Source organism: Vicugna pacos, chromosome 32 (genome assembly GCF_048564905.1).
Source record: "Vicugna pacos chromosome 32, VicPac4, whole genome shotgun sequence".
NCBI lineage: Eukaryota > Metazoa > Chordata > Mammalia > Artiodactyla > Camelidae > Vicugna > Vicugna pacos.
Genome location: NC_133018.1, coordinates 18880160 through 18903651, shown reverse-complemented (window position 1 = coordinate 18903651; position 23492 = coordinate 18880160). Strand labels below are relative to the sequence as shown.

The 23492-nt window shown below is 57.6% G+C and overlaps 1 protein-coding gene across 1 annotated transcript; it reads right to left on the bottom strand.

Annotated features, from left to right (window-relative positions):
• Positions 1-322: 322 nt before the first annotated feature.
• SETD1B (SET domain containing 1B, histone lysine methyltransferase) lies at positions 323-23460 on the bottom strand. Its single transcript, XM_072952860.1, is given in 18 exon segments — positions 323-2974; positions 4869-5006; positions 5091-5210; positions 5302-5433; positions 6594-6760; positions 7638-8897; positions 10170-10661; positions 11222-11324; positions 11410-11747; positions 11829-12090; positions 12495-13136; positions 13138-13323; positions 16909-18147; positions 19061-19173; positions 21294-21564; positions 22200-22298; positions 22539-22726; positions 23222-23460. Coding segments are annotated over 17 exon segments (5910 nt in total). The 5' UTR covers positions 22713-22726; positions 23222-23460; the 3' UTR covers positions 323-2800.
• Positions 23461-23492: the final 32 nt, after the last annotated feature.

Below are 23492 nucleotides of genomic sequence, written 5' to 3'. Positions count from 1 at the left end.
GTTTTAAGAAAAGTTCTAGAAGGAAAACTTAAAAGCTGTGGAAGGTCTAGTGACTACAACTTGTCCCAGCTCATAGAATTCACTTACAGGCTCAGAGTTTAAAAACAGCTGGTCTTACAGTGCTGCAGTTCGATTACGTCTCAGTAAAACTGGATGAAAAAACATATGTATGTTTTAAAAAGAACAGATGCTCTGAGTGGACCACACCCCACCTAGCTCCTTCTGCCCTCACCCCATACTGCTGGAGCCCAGCCAGCACCCCCTCCATGTGAACCCCAACAGGAAGAAAGGAGAAGAGGGGGAGAGAGCAAGAGACGGCGTGTCTGTAAGAAAAGTCAGTATATTTATGGTTTGCTTTATAAAAGTTACTATAATACAATGGTACATAGTATTGAATTCACAAAAATATGAACAAATATTTACAGCAAGACACACCCACAACGGAAACACTTCTCTTCAAAACAAGTTACATACAATGAATCTCTATGCACAAACATCCCTAAAACTCATGGGTTCTCTTCTTTGCGGGAGGAGGGAGGCAAGGAGGGAGGGAGGGAGGGGGAAAAAAAAAAGCAGAAACCCCCAACTCTGCAAAAGTAAAGATTTGTTCCATGAAAATGAAGGCATCGAAAGAAAAATGAATTGACACATTTCTGGCTATTTCAAGCCATGTCAGGGGTGAGGCGGGGGTTCCTGGGGATGGGGAGGGCCCAGGCCCTCGCTCGCCCTTAGTGAAGGCTGGTGGGGCAAGGTGAGGCCAGGGTGAGGTGAGGCTGGACCCCGGACTCTGGATTCTTCACCTCCCCCCTCCACTTCTTTTATGGGAGGAGGGGGTAGAGTGAAGACAGCCCCTTGGGGGCTGCTGAAGTAAATTAAATCAGCCGTCTCTACACACTACACATTTCCTCATGTGAAAAATAAATATTTCCTTGGTTGCACAATGAGGCAGAAAACCGCAAAAGGAAGAGAAGGTTGCCGCTGTGCCCACGTCCCCCTCCGTGTCTTAATGCCACCGATTTCATCGACCTTGAAACTGGCGGGCACAGTCTCAAACAGAGAGGGCATGGGGTGAAGAAATTAGAAGAAAAAAAAAAGAAAAAGAAAAACACAACAAAAACCACTAACGACAAAGAAAAGAAAAAAAATAACAATTCTTTGTACAGAATTTACATGATAACAAGCTTGACACAAGCTGAGATACCAGAGGCTCGGGCCTGCGTCCGCAGGGGGGGGTGGCCCCGCCAGGAGCTCCCGTCTCGGTGAGGATGAGTCCTGGTCACAACAGTCACTTCCCGTAAGTTATTTACACGCCTGCTTTGCTTTCTGGGGTGTGGGGGACTTGCTTGGGGTGTGTGTGTGTGTGTGTGTGTGTGTGTGTGTGTGTGTTTGGAAGTACAAAGAAATAAGCAAAAAAGTCTTCCCACATGTTTCTACAAGAAACAATGTTCCCGAGAAAAAGTCCTTTATGGCAGCCTATGTACAGAAGTTGGTTCTGAACTTCAAAAACCTATTATTTTTCCCCTTCGGTTTGATTTTATACACGCACAAGAAAAAAAAATCCATGGAAATAAACCCTGAAGAGGATGATGTGAAGGGTTAAAAAAAAACAAAAAAACTGTCAGACCTAGATCTGAGTTTTTAAATCTTTTCCAAGATTTTCCTTTCTCTGGGAGAAATAATTTTCTCACTCTGAAAATAAATATGCTCTTGACTTCTTGGGGGAGGGGGTTGCTGGCAGGGTGAGGCAGGGTATGGGCTGGGGGCGAGCGGGTGCAGCTTGTAAGCAAACAAATAAAAATGCCACACACGTAGGTCAGACACCCGTAGTGGTGGGACTGGGGGACCCGCCTGCCCTGGGGGGTGCTTCTCCCCCCGGGGTGAAGGTGAGGGCAGGAGAGTAAAGAACCCTTCCAGCGCCCCCCGCCCACACTGGAGCCTCCAGGAGGCACCCTCGTTGCTGGCATTCGAATGAGAAAGTAAACATTGAACCCAAGATTTCGAGGGTGGCGGGGTGTGGGGTGACAGGGAGAGCCCCGCGGGGAAGTTCCTGCCTGGGCCAGCTTGCCCCCACCAGGGGCCACTGGGGGGACGGCGCCCCCAGGCTGCCGGGGGGGTAACAGGCTGGAGGGGGGGGTTGGAAAGAGGGGTCTTCTCACTGAGTCCACCCGCAGAGAGGGGGGCCTTCCGTAGTGTTCTGAGGTCAAAGCCGCCCGGCCCGACTCCCCCCTTCTCTGCAGCACCTGGCCCGGCGCCCGGGCCCAGAGGGTTCCAGAACGCGGGCCGACACACCATCAAACTGAGGCCTCTGCAGCCCCTGCCGGGGGTCCCCGCTCTCTGATTCTGCCTTCACATTTCAACGGTTAGAACATCTTTTCTTATGACAAGGAAGAAAAGAAAGAGAGGACGAAACAACGTAGCAGCATTCATGGGAAGAGGCTGATGGTAAGACAGAAACAGAAAACAGAGAGAGAGATGGAGAGAGGAGAGGCGGAGAAAGGGGGGACGGCCTGGGGAGGCCGTCGGAGACAGAGACGTCTATGCCGGAGTTAAATCAAAGTCTCGAAAGGAGCATTTTTAAAAAAGAAGAGAGACGTGGGCTGAGAGACAGGGAAGCCCTTTCCCACTGAGGGGCCGCAGCTGCGGTGGGTCCTGGGGGGTAGTGTTGGGGGCGCCAGGCCCTGGCATGGCCGCTGGGTAGAGGGACAGCACCTGAAATGGGGGTGGGAGGTGGGGCCAGGCCCCGGGGCCGTGAGGTCCGCTAGGGAGCCCGGGGCGGCTGACACCCCGCCGGGCGCCGGGCCTAGTTGAGGGTCCCCCGGCAGTTCTCGGAGCCGCAGAGGCAGGGGATCTTGACGTCCTCGATGGGGAACTTGTAGTCGTAGGTGATCTCCTCGTTGACGTTGATGTGCTGCTTCGAGTAGATGACGATCTTCTTCTGCGACTCCACTGTGATCACCTTGGCGTAGCAGTTGGGCTGTGGGCAGAGGACAGCGTGAGTCCACCTGCCTGGGACCTCATCCAAGCCCACTCCTGCCAAGCACCCCAGACCCAACCTAGTCCTGTGCCCAAGGCCTGATGCGCTGGCCCCACGACCCCAGTGCCCACTGGCCACCTGCTCCAGGCCTCGGCTCCCTCATCTGGCCGACAAGGATCCCTCACCTCTGACATTAGATAAGGACGGTAATAGTAAGTTATTTCCCAAGGGAAAATTCAACTTTCTTTTATACCACAGGTGATTCTCAAATTTGTATTTCTAGCCCAGGCCCTATCCTGAGCTCTAGAGAAGGGGTAAGCGAGCTCTAGCCCGCATGTGCCTGCTCTTGCAAATAAAGTTTTACTGACACATAGCCACATTCATTCATTACATATCATCTGTAGCTGCCTTCCTTACAATGGCAGTTAAGCAGTTGCTAAGAGATGGACTGGGCCACAAAGCCAAAAATATTTACTATCTGGCCACTTACAGAAAACATTTGCCTGCCCATGCTCCAGGCCCTCAGATCCAACTACAGGCTCAAGATCTGCCTTTGGTAGCTCAGGGAGACGTCTTGGACTCAATAAGCTCAAGCCATGGGAGTGGCCATACCATGCACCCACGCCCCCAAGCATCCGCCTCCCGCCCGCCTTCCACCAGCGCTGGATCTGGCCCACCATGCCCAGTGGGTTCTGTCTCCAAAGGGCCTCTCGCGTCTGTCTCCACCTCCCCCATGGCCAGGCCCCCATCACCACTCGCCTCGACGGCAGTGGCTCCTGCTGCCTCTGTCCTCTGAAAAACTCTACTCCTGACCCAGCAGCCAGGGATATCTTTCCAAAGGGACAGCAAATCCTTTTACCCTAGGGCTCAAAACCTTCAGTGGCCTGCCTCAGCTTTTAGAGAAACTTCTCAGCTCTGCCTACCAGGCTGAGTGACCCAGCCACCATGAACCCTTCCAACCTCATCGTCTCACCTTGCCCCCTGGGTCCCCTACTCCCTCCTGCTGCCCCTTAACATGTGTTCTCTCTCTCTGCCCCGGGACCTTTGAATGAACTCTCACCCCACTCACTACTTCACCCAAGAAATTCCCTGTCATCCCTCAGGTCTCCCAGGAGACTCCCAGCAAAGTCCCTCCTGGCCCCGGGGAATGACCAAGTCACAGTCACGCGAGCTGCACATACTGAGAGACAGCTGTGTGTGAACACTCAAAGGGGCTGCGCTCAGGAGCCCACTTGGTCCTCCCAACCACCTACAAGGAGGGATTGCTATCATGCCTGCTTTGCAGATTGGGAAGCTGAGGCACCAGGACATTAAGTAACACGCCTGTGATCGCTCACTAAGTAGCAACGCCAGAACTTGAACCCCCAGTCAGGGGTATTCATCCTGGAAGCGGCCTGCCTCCCATTTGAAGCCCCCTGTGCTTGTCTTCAGCAAGAGGACCATGCTTGTTATCAACACCCACCACCCCGTCCCAGACCTGTGCCATGTGGCTATCATTAGCCACATGTGACTCTTTATAAAACTCATTTCCTCAGTCACACCGGCCACATTTCAAGTGCTGAGCGCCACGTGTGGCTGGCACTACATCAGGGAGAGCACAGAGGCAGAGCACTTCCTCACTGTAGAAAGTTCTGTTGGATAGCACTGCCCCAGCACAGAGAAGGAACTCCATAATTAACTGTAGGGACCACATCTTGGGCATCTTTAGTCTCATTATGCCTATTTTACAGGTGAGAAAACTGAAGCTCAGAGAAGAGCTCCTTGGACAAGGCCTCACACCCCCCACCCTCCACGACCCCAAGCCTGGGAAGGAGGCCACGCTGTTTCCTGTGCCAGGGGCTCCTGGTCCTCCAGGCCCAGCGGCAGGGGCGGTGGCCCCGAGCCCGGTACTCACGTTGCAGCTGTGGTTGATGAAACGTGCGAAGTTGCCGCACTTGGTGGCGTCGATGATGGTGTCGTGGTCCACCCGGAACATGTAGCTGCTACCAATGCCCTCGTCCTCATAGCGTTTCTCCCGCATGTCCGCGATCACCTGGCCAGGAGGAGGCCTCAGTCTGGGCGGCGATGGCCCCATCCCCATCCTCGCCCCAACACCTGCCCTCTGGGTGGGGCTTACCTGGCGGATGTTTTGACCCACGTACTCAATGACCATCTCGTCAGCCGCGATGGGCTCCATGGCAAACAAGCCCCAGTCATGAATGTGACTCTTGCAGAATTTGAGCTTTTTCTTCCGGAACTGGGGGAGGGGAAGGGACGGGGGGTGGTTAGAGCCCTGGTCTTGGGTCCTGCTGCCCACCCCCACCACCCTGGGTGGGGCCCAGCCTCACCTTGAGCTGGTTGAACTTGAGCAGGTCGCTGTCACAGCTGCCGGTGAAGGAGGACAACAAGCGGCGCTGCTCGGAGCGCCGCTCGGAGCCGGCCCGCGTGGAGGCGTGAGGCTGCGCCGGGATACTCATGCCCTGCAAGGACAGGGACGGCAGGGGACAGCTCGGGGGGGATGCTCGGCCACCTGCGGGAGCTGCTTTCATTGACCCCAGGACCTGTGTCCCCGTCCCATCCTTGGTGACCCCACCCTAAGCTCTGTGACCCCAACTCCCCAGCTTCTGTGCTGTGGGTGCAGCTATCCCTGTCCCGCACTAATCACCACCTCTCCTCTACGCGGGTCCTTCCCTTCAGAACCTGATTGCACTCAAGCTCCCCTAGTCTTACAGCAAACCGCACCTTCACTCTTGCCATCTGGTCCTGTCTCAGCTCGATTTGAAAGCATTTCTGCTTCTTGGCCAGAAGATGGTGAACATCTATTGACCTCAACCCTCTATGGCTCTCACCACGGCCCCTCAGGCCTCCCCAGGCATTCAAAGGCACAGTTCCTTCCTCGACTCCCTCACATCCCCTCCCTCTCTTGGCCTCCGTCGTTGTCCTCTGTCCCCATCATTCACACCTGGAGCTTCACTCCTCCTTAGACGCTCTCCCTGGGTTGGCTGGTCCCTGCTGGGGCCTCTGGTTAACATTTCCATCCCGATGATGCCTAAATTTAGGTCCCCAGACCAGAAGTCCCCCTCCCAAGCTCTATACTGTACCCATAAACTTAGCTAGCTGCCAGACCTCACTGCCTGGTGTTCTGCAAACCCCAGAAGACAAGCTGTCCCACAGCGAGGGTCCCACCTTCCTCCTTACCTCAGTGCTTGGCATCTAGCTACCGAGTCCCCCAGGCCAGACCTCGCAGCGCCCTACCCCATTCTCCTGCCTCCTATACACAATCAGGCCCCTAGTCCCATCCACTTGACTTCCTAACAGTCTAATATTCCTGACCGTCTTTCAAATGCATATACTTTTTCTCACATGGCCACCCATGTCCAACTTACTCAATTTATTTGCTGAATTTAAAAAATGAAGGAGCCTCCTGGAAATGCAACTCAACTCTGTTCACATCCCTGATTAAAATGCTTCGGAGGCTCTCCCCGCCCGCCCCTTATCTCAGCCCTCACCTCAGAGCACCCAGGGAAGGGGTGCCCACCAGCACCTCTGACCGTTTGCTGCCCTGGCGCGCCCTCCAGGTGGGCGCCCACCCACCGCCCGGCCTGGGAGCCTCTGTGTGCCGGGCACCTGACGGCAGTACCTGGGTGTCCGTGGGGGGCTCGTCGGTGCTGGCGCGGCTGCTGTTGAGGTATCTGAGCTTGTCCTTCTTGTCGATGGTGTAGAAGCCCTCGCTGCGGGCACAGCCCGTCACATGCTCCCGGATGCCGTCGTCCCGTTTCTTTTTCTTAGCTGAAGAGAGGCTGGTGGGTGGGTGCGGGTCAAGGGCCACATGGACGTTCTCAGAGACCCTCCCGGTCCTTCTGGAGACCTGCCCCCCCCGGCCCAGCCTCCCAAGCCCCAGACCAGTCTCCAGGAAGCTAGTGACGCCCGGCTCCACCTCCCAGCCTGTGCCGCCGCCTCACGGCTGCCCACTGCCCAGCTCCACTGACCGCCACATCTCTGCCAGGGGTACCACGTCACATGGCTTTGGGTGTGTTTCTTAGCCACTTTCTGCCTCAGTTTCCCCATATGCAAATTAGGGTAATTAGGATGCCCCCCTGAATGATTACACACACTTAGGCTGCTTGGCAGAGTTTCTGACAGAGTAAGTACTCAGTAAATGAGTTGGGTTCTCCAGGGATAATGAGAGTACCAGCCTCAAATGGTGGAGGTAACAACGTCCTATTGTGGCATCCTGGTTAGAAGCCCAGATTCTGGAGCCAGATAGGCCTGGGTGCAAATCTCCACTCTGCTGCTTTATAGCTGTGACTTAACCTCCCTGAGTCTCAGTTTCTTCATATGTAAAATGGGAATGAAAATAGCCCCTACCTCAGCAGGCTGTTGGGAAGATTAAATTAGGTGATGAGGGGGCCAAGAAGAGTGCACCCTCAATCAGCCTCTGCTTCTGTCATGCTGCACAATCACAAACTGTTGCGTTTCCCTGAGACCTGCTAGTTCTGGCATAGGGGGTGTGTTTAAAAGTGCCAGTGATGACTCCGTCCAGGGCCTGGCATGGCGCTGGCACACACACACCACTCGGTAGGTGACAGTGACTCCCGCTACCATGGGAGATGCAGCCCAGAGAGGTGCGAGAGGACCCCTGCATCCTGGGAGGTGTGGCCCCGCACCCCGCCTGGCAGGATATAGGGATGGTAGACCCAGAGCGTGTCGTTGAGCCAGTCCATGCCATTGTCCTGCTGCAGGAGCCGCTCGTAAGTGACACACAGGAAGCGGATGTCCTCCTCGTCAATGCCGCCGTTCCAGATGTCGTACAGGATGGTCATCTCCTCAAACTCCGAGCGGGGCCGGAAGAGGGGCTGTGGTGGTGAGAGCTCCGGCGAGGCTGAGGCCACCAGGTCCTCGTGGCGCTTCTTCGGTGGCCGGCGCCACGGCCCCCGCACCTTAGTCAGGTCCATGAACTCCTCGGGGACGTCGTCGCGCCCTCGGGGGCCCGGAGGGATGGCCTCGGAGGGCCACTGGTTCTCTAGCTCCTTAAAGGGCAGCTTGGTGGGCTCAACAGGTGGTGGAGGTGGGGGCGGAGGAGGCTGGGGGGGTAAGGGTGGTGGAGGGGCTGGGATCCCCGCGTTCCGGAAGTCCAGGGTCACGGCCCGGGGGTCATGGGTGCTGGGGAAGACAGGGGTCTGTGGCTGGCCTGGCAGAAGCAGGATGTCCCTGCCCAGGGTGGCCCCTCCTGGCGGCCGGACCAAGGGCCCATCCAAGGAGAGCACAGCTGGCGGGGATCGCCGGGGCCGGCCCGGCTTCCTCTTGATGGGGGGTGGGCAGGGGGCCAGTGGGGCAGGCAGCAGGGGTGGCAGCTGGGTAGGAGCCCGAGTCTGAGCCCGCAGGACAGGTACAGGCAATGCCAGGGGCAGGGGCAAGGGCAAGGGCAGAGGAAGCGGCAGGCCCGTCTCCAGGAGCACCGGGGAGGCTAGGGGGCCAGACCGCTCATCACGGCGGCCAGCTGGGAGGGGGCAGACGGGCAGGAGCAGGGGCCCGCCAGGCTCAGGGAACGTGGGTGTGAAGCTGAAGTCCCGGCCAGGTGTCCTTGGGAGTCCCCCGCTGCTCAAGCCAGGGGATGGGGATGGGTAGGAGAAGGGGCTGCCTGGCAGCTGTGGGGAGCTCATGGGCAGGCCGCTGCTGCCCCCCGATGGCAGGGGCTCCCCACTCGGCGTGGCTGGCACTGCCTCCGCACTCTGCGACTTGGCCAGGCTGGCACAGAGGCCTGGGGTACGCGGGGGCTGGTCCTCGGGGGGAGGCTCCAGGGGAACTGGTGGGTGTGGGAGGTCTGGGGTTTCAGGCTCTGGTGGTGGACTAGGCGGCCGGGGCGGTCGAGGAGGCGGCAATGGTGGCTGCAGGGGTAAGGACAGCAGCGTCGGGGGCTCGGGCCCCAGTTCCAGGTTGTCCTCTGCAGAGAAGGTGGGGAAAACCAGACCTTTGTCATTTGGTTCAGATGACTCTCAGTGCCCTATTTATGCTGCCTTACTATGCGCTGGACACCCAGCTGACTCATACACTCTGAGTCCCTAGGGGTTCTGTGAGTACAGGGACTGTCCTTCAGCTAAGCCACTCAAGACTGCTCAGCACCCAGCGCCAGTGTCAGGTACCCAGCAGGTATCTGATAAATGTCGGTGCGGGTAGATCAGTGATGGGGAAACACGGTTGTAGCCCTTGACACTATATGCAGGTCACTGTTCCTGTGAACAAGGACCATCCTGTGGACCAAGAAAATGAGCTCTGCTATTGAATAAAATTCAACAAGTCTCTTTTCTACAGGACTTGTCAGAGCCTTAAAGGTTTTCTCTTAGTATTTATCTCCAATGTCATAGAATTCACTTCCTAACTTATCTGCTGTCATCTTTCACCTTGCCCCAGAGTATAAGCTCCAGGAGGGCGGGTATTTTTGTCTGTTTGGTCCACTGCTGTATTATCAGTTCCTAAAACAGTCCTAGAGACACAACAGAGGCTTAATTAGCATGTGTGACAAGATTCAAAGACCTACGGTTCTACAGCCAGACAGCACAGAATTAAAGGAAATACAACAGGTTTGTTTCCTCAAGGACTGCTAGAGGTACAGACCAACCACACGTGGCGACGTTTACATTAATTAAAATTAAACAACATCACAAGGTCTGTTCTATAGTGGCACTCCCCACATTTCAAGTGTTCTTGGTGGCACTGTGTCCAGCGGCAATGGTGTTGGACAGGGCAGAGAAAGCATGTTTCTGTCACTGCAGGAAGTTCTACTGGACGGCACTGTTAGAGCCTTTAACATGCTTTGTGCAGCTCTGTTAAGATGGGGGAGGGTGTGGTGTCCATCTTCCCTCTCAACTGGCCCAGTACCCCAAGGCCTCCTCTGCCCGCGTCACTCAGATGACAAAGCATAACCACCCCTTCTTCTGGGAGTACCTCATGGGACTAATGAGCCAAGGACTAAGCCATGGGGAAATGTTGGCCCTGAGGAGTGGTGGCAGCAGCAGACCCCTTTGGGGAGGTAACGGGCCGGGCTCCGTGCTGGCACACTATATGACATCTTACTCCATCAGTGATCCCATTTTACAGACGAGGAAACTGACTTGGCATGGCTAAGTGATTAAGTCAAAGGAGCCCGGGCTCATTCTGACAGTGAGGACAATCCTGCTTCCATCCCCATCGCCCTCCCAGGGGCTGCAAGTATTACCTGGGGTGGGTTCTGGGGATGGCAGGGGCCGGGCCTCCATCTCTCCTGCAGGAGGCTCTGGAGACAGCAACCGGGGCTCTTCCTGGTTCAGGCCGGGCTCCTCGGGGGCCTCCTTCGAGCCAGTCAGCTGCTCGACACCCACAGGTAAGGGGGGCTCTTCCAGCACGGGGGTCGGCTCCTGGGGGGCTTCGTCCTCAGCCTCGATGTGCACCTCCTCTTCTGGGCCGAATGACTCTGCTGTCGGTGCCCCTGTGGCCATGTCATCCTCAAAGTCCTCATCAGGAGCAGGAGGAGCCATGCTCTCATCCGCAGCGGCCTCCTCCTCCTCGACCTCCTCCTCCTCCTCTTCCTCCTCCTCCCCTGCTGCCAGCTCTTCTTCATCCTCCGAGGATGAGGAGGATGACTCAGAACTTGATTCGAAGTCAGAAGACTCAGAACTCTCACTGGAGGACTCAGCTCCAGCCTTGGAGGTGGCGATGCTCACTGTCTCCTCTGGGTGGGGGACACAGGCAGGGGCCTTCTCATTATCTGCTGTGCCCCAGCCAGATGCTTCACCAGAGGTCTCAAACTGGTGGCACCCGGCTGAACATGGCCCTCAGACATGTGGGAGGGATGTGCGGGTGTGTGTGTGTGTTAACAACTCATGTTTTTTAAATGGAGGTGAAATCTATATAACATAAAACTAGCCATCTTAAACATACAGCGGTATATAGTACACTCCGTGTGGACAGCTACCACCTCTGTCTAGCTCCAAAATATTTTCATAAACTCGAGCAGTCCATTCCCTTCAGCTGCCACCACCCGCCACCCCCCGTATCCCATCCCCTTACCCCAGCAACCACTTGTCTGCTTTCTATTTCTCTGGATTGACCCACCTATTCTGAACATTTCATAAAAAAAGAACTATACAGTACTCTGTGCTTGTGTTTTAATGAGTTCATGCTTCAAAGTCAAGCAATTTTGTCCCTGAACTATTGCTGACTATTGCTCAGGCTCTGCCCTCCGCAGAGGAAGCCTGGGCCGGGCCCGGCGCCGTAGCCTGCCCCGCTCACCTCCATCTGAGTCCCCTTCTTCCTTCTCACTCGCCTCCGACAGGGCTGCGTCCCCGTCGTTCTCAGACTCATCCTGGTCAGCACTCTCTTCATCGTCATCATTCTGTGAGGGGGTGGAGGGGACACAGGTGAGTGAAGGTCTCCTCACCTGGACCGAGCACCGCAGGCCTCCCCAGCCCGAGCGGTACCTTATCTGACATGGATGAGGTCGAGGAGGAGGAGACCTGGCTCCTGGGGCCTTCCTCCTCCTCCTCTTCCCCCTCCTCCCCCTCCTCTTCCTCCTCCGTGCTTTCTCGCTCCTCCTTGTCGGAGGCTGAGGATGAGGGTGAGGACGTCGAGGACCCAGAGGATGAAGATGCTGACGAGGATGAGGACACTGACAGCGACTCCTTCTCGTCCTCCTCCCCGCCACTGTCCAGCTCCAGGGGCCGGGCTGGTCGCCGTCGCACGCCCACGCCCTTGGGGTCCCGCTTGGCAAGCTCGCAAGGGGCATCTGCCATGTCCCGGTCCCGCTCCCGCTCAGACTCTGCAGGGGAGGGAGGACGGTCAGAGCCGGGTTGGGGGCGCAGGAAAGACCCTGGCATCCGGCGGGGGGGGGGGCACAAACCTTCATCTTCCTCATCCACGGAGGTCGAGGGCCTCAAACGCTTCTGGTCGCCAGAGGAGGCTGTGTCTGGCGGCTCCTTCCTTTTGACCTTGAAGGAGGGCAGGCGGATGGCCCCACGCAGCCCGATGCCCAGGCCCAGGCCCTCGTAGCCCAGGCCCTCGCCCTTGCCCCAGGACTCCAGCAGGCACGAGGCGATGCGGTCCTTCGGCTTTGGCCTGTCCTCGTCCTTCTGCTCGCCTGACTTCACCGGAGTCAGCGAGGCCTACGGGGTGAGACAGGAGCGGATGGCCATCGCGGTTACAGCGCCGACGCCGACCCTGTTCCTGAGCAGCCTGCCATCGTCTCAACAGTGACAGCCACACCGTAACCCGGCACTTCGTGCCAGCTACTCAGGATGCTGCCCATGCCCCACTCTGCCTCGCCGACCCTCAACTTCCTATCTGCAAAGCAGCTGCTACAGCTGCCCCATCAGATCAGTGGCTTTTGCAATTTTTTGGAATCCAGAAGCAGCACGTCATAAGCACACACTGGTTTCACAAAGTAACACTCACTCTTCTCTGTTCTGGGAGTTTGGGCGGTAGTGTTTCTAGTAACATGCCTAGGGAGGAGAGGGGCTGCCTCCCACCTCGCTGCCCACCCTCCTGAAGGGCTAAGCCACCCACCCACCTTGGCCATCCGCTCCTTCTTGTCCCACCACTCATCGAAGGCCCGGAAGGCCACCACCTCCACCATCTTGCGGTTCAGGTCCCGCTTCATGATGGCCTTGAGCTCTTTGAGCACCACCAGCAGGACGCCATCCACAGTAGCTTTGTGCGGGTCCTCTTGGCGTGGCACGTAGCCTGGTGGCGGCACTGATGGGTCAAACTTAGGCAGAGGGGGCCAGGGCTGCCCTCGGCCCGGGCCAGTGTTGCTCAGAGAGAAGGGGCCCCGGTAGGGTGGCAGGTTGACAAACTGCAGCCCTGCGGAGGCGGCTGCGGCTGCGGCAGCCATGAAGGGTGGGTAGGGGCACGCGCCCTGGCCTGTCATCAGACGGCTGAGCATCTGTGTCTGCATCTGGAAGGACATGGGCATGCCACCCCACTGGCCACCCAGCACATGGCTCATGTCCACCTGCATCACAGGAAACAATCCCGGCGGGAAAGGTGGCAGCGGCGGCAGAATGGGTGGGGGTGGGACACCAGGTGGTGGTGCTGGCAGGGGGGGTGGGGGCACTGTCACAGCTGGGTGGGCTGGGGGTGGGGGTGGGGGTGGTGGTGGCAGAGGAGGGGGCAAGGGGAAGCCAGGCTGAGGTGGGGGCGGTGGGGGGGGGTGGGGGCAGTGGTGGGAAGCCAGGGGGCGGGGGTAGTGGCAGGGTTGGGGCCAGTACAGAGGGGGCTGCCACAGCCGCTGCCCCTGGGGCCACCACCATGGGCTTGGGGCAGTCAGCGCTAGTGATGGGGGCCGAGGGCATCTCGTCGTCTGAGATCTCCATGTCCTCCCCTGAGGACTGCTGCCCCTGCAGGGAGAGCAAGGACAGAGAGGTGAGGGTGAGCCTGGGAGGCCAAGCAGGCTCCCAGACCCCCTTTCCAAACACCAAAAAGTCAAAGAAGCCTTCACCAAGACTAGTGAGAAACACGGCTTCTGCAATTCCGATCCTGGTCCCTCCCCCTCCGGACCATGTGGCCTTCAGCAAGTAATTTAACCTCTCTAAACCTCAGTTTCCCCATTTGCTTGATGGGCAACATAGTATCTGCCCCATGGGGTTATCATGCAGATACGTTCACTCACTCAGTCAACATTTATTTAGCACCTGCTGCGCACCAGGCACTGTTCCAGGTGCTGGGGACACAGTGGTGAACATGACAGACAAAATTCTTGCTCTCTGGGAACTGAACTTCTAGAGGGACAAGACAAAGAATAACCAGGATGAATATGTGAAACATACAGTCCTTCATGGAGGAAAAAAAACCCAGGAAGGGGGGGTGAGGCACAAAGAGGAAAGTAGATTGTTTCAATTTGAGAAATTGTTTCAATTTGTATTCAGAGAAGATAATACTACAAGCTATCACTTGTAAAGTGATTCCTAGATGCCAGGCACCTTTCTAAGCACTTTACATATTTTAAGTAGGTTAATCTTCAGAAAAGCCCTGCAAAGGAGATCTGTTATTACCATTTTTACTGATGAGGAAATTGGAACACAGAGAACTTCAGCAACTTGCCCAAGGCCACACAGCTACTAAGAGCTATAGCCAGGATTCGAACCAGAAAGTGGCTCACTAGCCTATGTTCCCAGTTAGCCTGCAGTCCTCACTGTGGGAGAGAGAGATCAGCGAAGAAGGAGACATTTGGGGGGTTGGGGGGGAGGTTAACAGTAGTAAGGGAGCATAAATAGGAAATATGTCTATTTTTCCTTAATTACTGTTTTCGCATAGTCTCATGACTACACACTTAATATGAGCCAGGGTAGGGCTGAGTGTTGTGGGCGCATAATGTCTCATATTTCTTATCTACACTGTAACCTCAAAAGTTAGGGCTCTATTCCAATCCCTTTTGACGCATAAGGAAACACGCTTGGAGCCATGCATACATCACTGGCCCAAGAGGCAAAGCCAATCAGAAAGAGGGATGGGACTCAAGCCCAGGACAGATACCTGCTGAATGAAGAGCAAGGGGGCTATTGTCAGAATCCAGGAACGTGGTACCAGGTGAACAGGAGGAGTCGAGCACGACCCGGGCTCTAAGATGGGCAAGGGCCACTTTACATTCAGACACAGGGCTTTCGGGAGTTAGATGCTCAGGTCTGGAACTGGAGGGGGGCACTGGGGTCCACATGGTGGAGGTGGAACAAGAAGGCATAGCAGGCGTGGGGAGAGGAGGAATGGGCCACACCCAGGCTCTTGTGCCAGGACAAAAGGTGAGACAGTGGCTGAGTCCCTGTCCTGGATGAACATGGCTGAGGAGACATAGCCTTTTTGTAGGTTGTTTTTGAAGGCTTGGCGGGGTGGGGGGGGGGACCACATCTGTGCAGGCTGCAAGGTCAGAGGTCAGACCTACAGGTGAGGGAGGCTTCAAAGGGAAAAGCACAAGGAGCCAAGCAGCGGGGAGAAGAGGAATACCAAACCTGCAGCTGCAGAATGAAGCTCCCGGATTTTGCTACGTCCCCTCTGCATACACACACCCCTTCTCTCCCTCTCAGGGTCCCACACAACCTGAGGGAGGGACTGGCAGGCTCGGAGCCTGATGCCCAGGGACAGCGCCAGATCAGTCCTGGACAGCGCCCAGCAAGGCAGGCGCCGCACGCAGAGGGTTAAGGCCAGGCGACGGCCAGCCAATCACAAGGAGACCCGGATCCGCGGCCCTGCCCCTCCCGCGTGGGGGCGAGAACCGGCGGGAACAAGCGGTTGAATGCTCAGCACAAGCCCGAGCTGCGCCTGGAGCTTCCCATGCGGCACCTCACTTAAGTCCAGAGTGTGGGGCAGGTACTCTCACCGTCCCATTTCACAGAGGACGAAACTAAGACCCAGAGAGGGAAAGTGCCTTCCCCAAGGTCACATAACCAGTAAGTGACAGGGCTGGGGCTCAAGGCTTAAGGACTTGAGCCTGAATTTTTAACCACTAGCCTCTGTGAAGAAATGGAGTGTCCCCCCATCCGCCTGCCCAGTGGTCCCTGCCCCCGCGCTGCTCTCCCGCAGCGCGGTCAGCCTGGGCAGGGGCTCCCTCTGAGTTCTCTCCGGAGGAGCTCGGGAGCTGCTCTCCCGGCTGCCAGCAGGGGGCTCCCGAGGGCCACCTTGGAGGTTATCAGTACTCCCGGGCTTCCCTGGGCGAATGTCCGGGGGCATCCCGGACCCCAGTTATCGGGACCTCAAGCTTCCCTTTCCTACAGTGACACGGTGGGAGAGCCCATTCTCTCTGGCTACTCTGGGCTTCCCAGCCCTGGACCGGCCAGTGAACATGGTAGATAAACTTCTCCCTGATCCCAGGCAGCCCAGAGAGAGGGTAGGAGGGCAGGGCCGGCAAACCCCCACTTCTGTACACCTGTCAACTCCTCCTGCCTGGACCCCTTAGCGCCAGAAACCACTTCCCCAGAACAGCCTGGAGGAGCCCCAGGAGCCCCAGCCACCTGCAGTCCCCTCCCGGGCAAGCCAAGTTCCTCTCTGTTCCTCCCTGAGGCGGCCAAATCGGCCTAATCAAAGGACCTGGGAAGGGGGGACCCCCCTCCCCACCGCCCACAGGGGCACAGAGCTCCGTCTAAGCTCCTGGCTGCTCATGCCTGCTGGGCCCACAGGTTCCAAAGCAGGTCTCCAGGGGGGCCAGGGCAGGTGCCTGGACCAGGAGGAGGGAGGAGCAGAGCCAAAGAAGATGACCTAATCTTCCCCAAGGGAATGTGGCAGGCAGCACTCCCCCCAGTCCCAACCGTGAGGCTGGAGTTTGGGCAGTTGAGAGCCCAGATGAGGATCTAGGGGTGAGCAGAGGGTGGGGGGCGGTCAACTTTGCCTGCTTCAGGCTTGGGCTAGCCCTTAACTCCTTCACTCCTGGAGCCAGGAGGAGAGGGAGAAGGAAAATTTCCATTTCAAAGGAACTTCCCTGCACAGGATGGCTTCTCTTCAGAGGGTGCCAGGTTCTAGGAGACAGTACTCCAGAGCTTCCACCTGACTTAGCTCAGCAGAACATTCTGGCTAATCCCTCCCCCCAGATCTGCCTGTCAGAACTGGCCGCCCAACAGAGAAGGGGGCCCAGAATCATCACTGCAGTCCATATTCTCTGGGGTCTCAGCTAACTCCAACCAAAGAAGCTCAAGTTAGAATTTATCCTCAGGAAGTCTTAACTTTCCACCCGTAACAAGGAGATCTAGGTCACGTTTTCCTCTTCTCCAAAGCTGCTAGGGAGCTCAGAGCCCAGTCAGCTGCTCAGTCACAGCCCCTGGTGCTTTTTGCATCCTCCTTCTATTATCTTTTCATTTTCGGTCTGTTATTTTGGCTGCCCTAGCTCTGTTGCCTCTGTGTCTTAGTTATCCTAAGGGGATAATGTTTCAAAGAGGGAAAGAGCATGGCACAGACAGACAGAAGCAATCCCAGACAGAGAGGGACAGAAATGGTGGTACCTCATCCATCTTCTCTGAGGTTGGGGTCCTGTCTCCAGCAAGGTCCAAGGCCACCTCGGTTGTCTGACCCAGAAGGCCAGTAGGGTCTGGGGGTCCTGGCTCAGGTGGGGGCCGGGGCCCCAGGCCCAGGTCAAGCTCATCGTCCTCATCCGAGTCGGGCAGTGGTGTGGGGCTGATATCCTCCAGGCCAGTGCTGGAGGGGCGTGAGGAGGGTGGTGTGGGGCCTCGAAAGCCAGGCTGAGAATTAGTGCCAAAGGGGGCCAGTGGGGAGAGCTGGGAGGAGGAGGAGGAGATAGGGCTGCCCTCCATCTGCAGCTCCGTGTCGGAGTCCTGCTCCCGAAGGAAGGGCAGCTTGGTGCGTTGTTCCTTCAGCAGCATCTCAATGCGTGAGTCCAGGCTGTCGTGGGGCTTCTCTGGCCCTGCAGGCGACGACTCCAGCGTGGGTGTGCCGGGACTGTCACAGGGCTCAGGACTCCAGCCGAAGGTCGGCCGGCCACCCAGCTCCATGCTGTTGGCATCAGGGGGCGGGGGGCCAGGCGGTGTGCCTGGCTTCTCCTTGGTCAGGGGCTCAATGGGCGGCAGAGGTGGGGGCGCAGGTGCTCTCCGGAACTCCCCACTGTCACGGGCCCCAAAGGGGGTTGTGGTGGTGGGCTCCTCAGGGGGTGGGGGGAAAGGGGGCACAGGGGTCTGATATGGAGAGAAAGCTGACTTGAACGGGACTCCAGGAGCAGAGGAAGCTTGGGTAGGTGGTGGAGTGTGGGCAAACGTGGCTGAATCCTGTGGTTGAGCCTTGAACGGAGGGCCACTGCTGCCCCCACTGCTGCCAACTGCCCCAAATGGGAGGTCCACAGAGCCCCTAAAGGCAGCCGTGGGCCCTGCCACTGCTGTGACTGCAGAAGAGTTGTGGACATAATGATGCTCATGGCGGCGGTTGTAAGCGTCCGTGAACTTGCTCTCGTGGCGCCGGGCCTTGAAGGTGGCTGTGGGGTCCTGGCTGAAGAGGTAGGAGGGTGTGGGCTGGCGGCTGGAGTAGCTGGAGTCCTGGGAGAAGGGGGTGCCCAGGCGCGGCGTGAGCGGTGTGCCCTGTCCATAGGAGTTGGGCGTGTCCAGACGGCAGCTGGAGTAAGCAGTGTCCTGGGAGAAGGGTGTCCCACCACTATTGGGGGTGACAGAGGATGAGCCAGAGCCACAGCCTGCAGACAGGCCACCATCTTTGAGGCGCTTCAGGGCATCAGACAGCTAGAGAGAGAGAGAGGTCTGAGATCACTAGGGGGGAACAGGCAAAGGAATGGGGCTGTTTTCCCCTCTCACTCCAGCTGCCAGGGAGCTTGGAGCCAATGTGGTCACTCTAGAACTACAGCCTGGTGAAAGGAAGGAGAGGAGATTAAAGAGGAGTGTCTGGACGGTCCTAACCATTCTTTAATCTTGGGGTAGCCAATTATCCTCAGAGAACCTTGAGGGTTTTTCCTAATCCCTGAAGCCGAGTAAAGACAAGGCACTAACATCTTGGTTTGAACTGGGATTTCCTTCCTGCCTCAGGCTGTCAGAAATCAATCAGGCCTTCCAGGCAGAGGTAACAGACCTTGGCTTTGGGAGAGAGGAGGGTGGCCAAGGGCCTTGTCCCCCCAGCATCTTGATGTCTTAGGCTTTAAATACAGTAAAGGGCCTAATAAACATCCCAGCTGACCAGCAAGTAAGCAGACTCTTCACTGGAGAAAAGCTACTCCTGAGGGCGGCTGGGTGGATGCTAGGGAAGGAGCTGGGAAGAGAAACTCTTCACGACTGGGTGATCCAGGTGAGTGTCCGGGGAGGCAGTGGTTGGGGAAGGAATCAGTCTTGCTCTGGAAGGAGAGACCTGAACTCTGCTTTCTGGGGGCAGGAGTAGGAGGTCATGGGACACCAGACACTAGGACCCTGGACACAGTAGTGTTCCAGCATCCGTGTGGAAAGCAGGCCCCAGGTGGGTTCTGGGAATCCCAGTGTGTGCAGGGGGAGGGCCTGGCAAACAGGGCTTTTAGAGCCTCGCAGGAACCTGTGGTGGGCCAGCCAGGCTCCTTTCCCTCTTTCCCAACGCTGGAGATAGTAAAGTGGGGTGGAGGGCACATCAGGGTAGGGTGGGGAGGTGGGGAAGGACTGACAGCCACAAACCCACCTGCAGGGTCTCATTCACAATCGGAGAGACAGCGTCCAGCTCGCCCACCGGGAGGGTTTGGGGTGTGTATCGGCCCGTGACCAACAGTTCGTAGAACCGCATGCGGGTTTCCCCTGTGGAAAAGGCAAGGGTGGGAGGACTCAGCGAGGCTTCAGGATGGGGCAGTCCCCACAGATGGTCATCCTTGTGGGTCTCTTGTGCCTGAGACCCCAAGCCTGAGGAAGCTGTGTGACCCTGACCAAGTTCCCATCTCTTTTTCTTTGTACCTAACTCAGGAGTCCTGTCTGTTCCATGAAGCTACTAAACTGTATGAGTTTTCTGATCTCAAGATTCAGAATTTAAGGCCTCATGGGGCTGGGACTCCCCCAAATATAGATATGCCACCCCCAACACAAAGCCCCTTCCTGTCACCTGGGCCATGCCGCCCAAAGAGTCAGGTGATCCCTGTCCTCAGGCTTTCCCACTTAACAGTCAGGGCCTTGTACCAAGTGCATAGGAGACCCAGTGACAGTTTATTGTTAACTCTCTGGGGCTAGGTGGCCAGCAGACTTTGTAAAATACACTCTAGTACCCGGTTAATGTGAACTCCGCATACCTCCTCCTCTGTCCCACTGAGCAATGTCTGGTAACCCTCCACCCTCAGCAGAGAGAGGCCTCTATAGACCAGGGGGCTGATTATCGATATTTATAGAGCCCTCTGAGGCAGCTGCTTACATATGCAAAAGAGACGCATTCCTTGAGTTACTCTTCACCGGTCTCTTTCTTGAAATACAAACTTAGTGGCAGTCTCTAAGGACCTTTTTTTTTTTTTCCTTTTCTTCTTTTCTCTCTTTCTTTTTTTTTTTTTTTTGGCAGAAATGAGATTTTGGTTGAGGGCTAGCTGCTCTTTAAAATGGGCACGTTATTGGGGGAGGGGGCTCCAGATTTGATTCTCAGGGAGAAACAGCTTGCAACCACCCAGGGGGTATGCAGATTTGAAAGGGCCCACACTCCCCTGACAGCAGGTGAGAAACTAGAGAGGGAGTGACGGGAGCTGTGGTTTGGACAAGAACCTGGGCTTGCAGCCTGGAGGAGGCTTAGAACTAGGGACAGGCTGGGCAAGGATCTGTGGGATAACTGTGCCCACTAGGAGCAGCAGCCCTCCACCAGCAGCAGCAATGTCTTAAAGACTCAGTCAATATGTATGCATTATTGAAAAAAAAAAGGTTTACATTCTCCTGTCTTGGGTTTGGTGTGCTGGGGTTGCCCCTAAACCTTGTGCTCATAAAACCCCTGGAAGCTACCCACCAAAGCCCTCCCAGACAAGGTCTCCCCCAGGGGCTCTGGACCCAATAGTGTCTGCCCAGTCACAGGACTGGCAGGCCTCAGAGCACATGGCACTTTCTTCTGTATTGGTGGGAACTTCTCTAGAGAGTTTGGCAAACTTTGGGGGATGCCCTAGAGTCCTGCAAGCTCCTCCAGCCAGCCCAGAGGAGGAGCTTCCCAGGACCCTGAAGGTAGAAGGTATGGGTTCCCCAGCCAGGCTCTCCCAGCAGCCGCTAAGAGGCTCAGAGTGAGCACAGAGCAGGATTCCAGTGCATAGGAGGTGGTGCTGTCTCTTTAAGAGAGAGGAGGGAAGACACAGTGTCAACCCTTGAGCACCCAGAGCAGCCCGCCCAGCTCTATCGGGAACATTATCAATGAAACTGCACTCTGGGCCCAGATTGGTTCCCAGTTCCAGGGGGAAGGGGCGGCAGGTGGGGGCAGGGGAGGGGCACCTTGGATCCTTGGAAGACTCTTTTTAGTGGTGGGACCTACTCTCTGTGTATTGAAAGGCATCCTAGTGGCTCTCTCTCAACCCCCCAACAAATAAACAAACCCTGCCTCCTCCCCTAACACAGACAGCAACACTGGGGACTGCCTAAACCCAAGCCACCAGGGCTCAGAGAGGGGCCCGCGGGGGTGTCAGCGGTGGGGAAGCCTCCAGGTGGTCCCTAGGGGTGCAGTGGTGCAGTGGCCAAGGACCGGCACATTTGGTAAATTATAGCTTGTCTCCTAGCAACAGACAACACATTTAGCTCCATGTGACTCTACCCTCAGGAGGGGGCAAAACAAAAATAAGGTTGTAGGGGGGCACCCAAGGAAGAGTAAGGGGCTCCCCAACACTGCAAGAGGGAATCTGGGAGGGAAGGGGGTCACACCAACAGGTCTTGTGGCTCCTCCGCGGTGGCCGTCCTGAGCCAGCTCCACTCACCTTTGGTGTCCAGCTCCACGTGGATGATATTGCCCATGACCGAAGTGCTATGCAAGTGCTGAACTGCCTCCTTGGCTCCCCTGACCGTGGCAAAGACCACTTTGGCAATGCCCAAGTGCTTCTTGGTCTTGGGGTTGTACAAAATCTCCACCTCCTCCACCTCCCCATACTTCTTGCACATGTCCCTCAGGAAGTTTTCGCGGATGTTATCATTCAGCTTGGCAAATGTCACCTGCTTCGGAGGCACCGGGCCCACATAGAACTCATCGATCTGGCAGGGGACGAGGGGGAAGGGAGTTTGGAGAACATTGAAACCGAAGGGAAAACACAGCATTCCCTACTCGCCGCCCTTTAGGAAAACAATGAAGGGTAAAAAATTAAAAAAAATTTTTGGGGAAAAAAATGCACGCGGGCGGGCCCGGGAAGCGGAGGATTAAATCGTTTGGAACGTGGAAGTCCTCTGGGTTCGAAAGGAAAGGGGAAAAAGAAACAGTTTCTCTTTCCCCACCCCCCATTCTGGCCTCCTCTTCCCTGCTGCCTGGGTAGGGGCGACCCCTTGGGCTAGGAAGTTGTCCTCCTAAAGCCACAAGGCTGGGAAGGGGGGCGGGTCCCGGGACTGGGCCCCCAGGCAGGTAGGAACCAGGCGGGGTTCCTAGAGCCCCCAGCCGGGTGTGCAGGACACTGTATCAGCGCCTTGATTACAGTTTCACCAAGTGTTAGTCTGTTTATAGTAGCCGAGAGGGGACACCCGTCTCGCAGCAATTTCCCCCTCCTCGCCAAAACCTCCCCCGCCCCGGACGGCGGGAACTCGGAATCCGGCTGGGCTCGGTCAGGACTGGCGTTATTTTCGAACTCGGGGAGTGGGGAGGCAGGGGAGGGACCGCGGGGCAGGGGGGAGGGTCCTACCTTGAATTTGGGCACCGATAGCTCCAGCTCCTTGTTTTTGGTCCAGATTCCGACAACCCGGGGGTCTTCGACAATTTCCACCGGGCGGTTGCTGGACATCTGTGGGGAGGAAGCGCGGGGAAGGGGGAGCGGAATGGGTGGGCTGGTCCTACTCCCCAGGGGCAGAGGCAAACCCCCCCCCTTCTCCAGGCACTTGTCAAACTCCGGGACTGGGGACCCGGCTGACAGTTGGCCGGGTGGGGGGGCGGCCCTCGGGCCGCTCAGACCCCTTTGCCCCCACCCTCCCCGGCGCGGCTCGGGGGTGGGTGGGGGCGGCGGGGAGGCGCGCCGGCTACTCACCGCCAGACTGAAATGCTGCCCATCGTAGCGGTACAGTTTATGATGCCCCTTTTTCAAAGCCGGGTCAATCATCAACTTGTAACTTCTCCAATGGTGGTTCCTCCTCTCGCCCGAAGGGCCGGGCTGCGGCGGGGGCTGCTGGTGGTGGTGGTGGGGGGGGTGACTGTTCTCCATGCCGTTAACCCAACCTGAAAACGAGCAAGTTGTTGTCGTCTCCGCCGCGCCGGCGGCGGCGGCGGCAGCCGCTTCTACACACACGCGAAAGAATCAAATCGTCCAGCCCCCACCCCCTCCCACCTTACCAGCGCGCCCCAAAAGGAGCTGTCTCGCTGGCTACCCCCAAAATAAGAATGGAGACAGAGAATAACCCTTCCGGAGAATTAGACGCCCGCCCGCTCGGCCACCGTCTCGGGGCGGCTGCTAGGGGCTCCCGGGGGCCCCTGGTGCGGGCTGGCGGGGCCCCGGGCGCCCGGAGGACGCGGGCTCCGGCCCATGGTGCCCGCCCGGCCGCCCGGCGTGGCGCTCGCTGGCTTGCTCGGCCCGGCTCGGGCGCGGGGCTCGCGGCAGGCCTGGCGCCGCCCGCCCGCCCGCCCGCTCGGCCGGAGCGGGGACCCGGGCCGGGGCTGGGGGCTCGGGCCGCCCTGCTGCTGGCTGCGGCCTCTCCCTCCCCGAGCCGCGCTTACATCCCCGCCGGGCGCCGGCCTCCCTGCGCCGCCAGCCAGTACATGGTGTCCCCCGCGGGAGCCGAGGCCGGGACGGCCGGACGGGGGGCCGGGAGGGGGGAGCGCCGCCGCCGCCGCCGCCGCGGCTGCCGGGCCAGGAGCTGCTGCCGCCGCCGCCGCCGCTGCTGCTGCTGCTGCTGCTGCTGCCCGGGAGGCGGCTGGCGGCGGAGGCTCGGCTCCCAGTAGCCGCACATCCCACAATACACCGCTAAGGAGCCCGACCCGAGCGCTC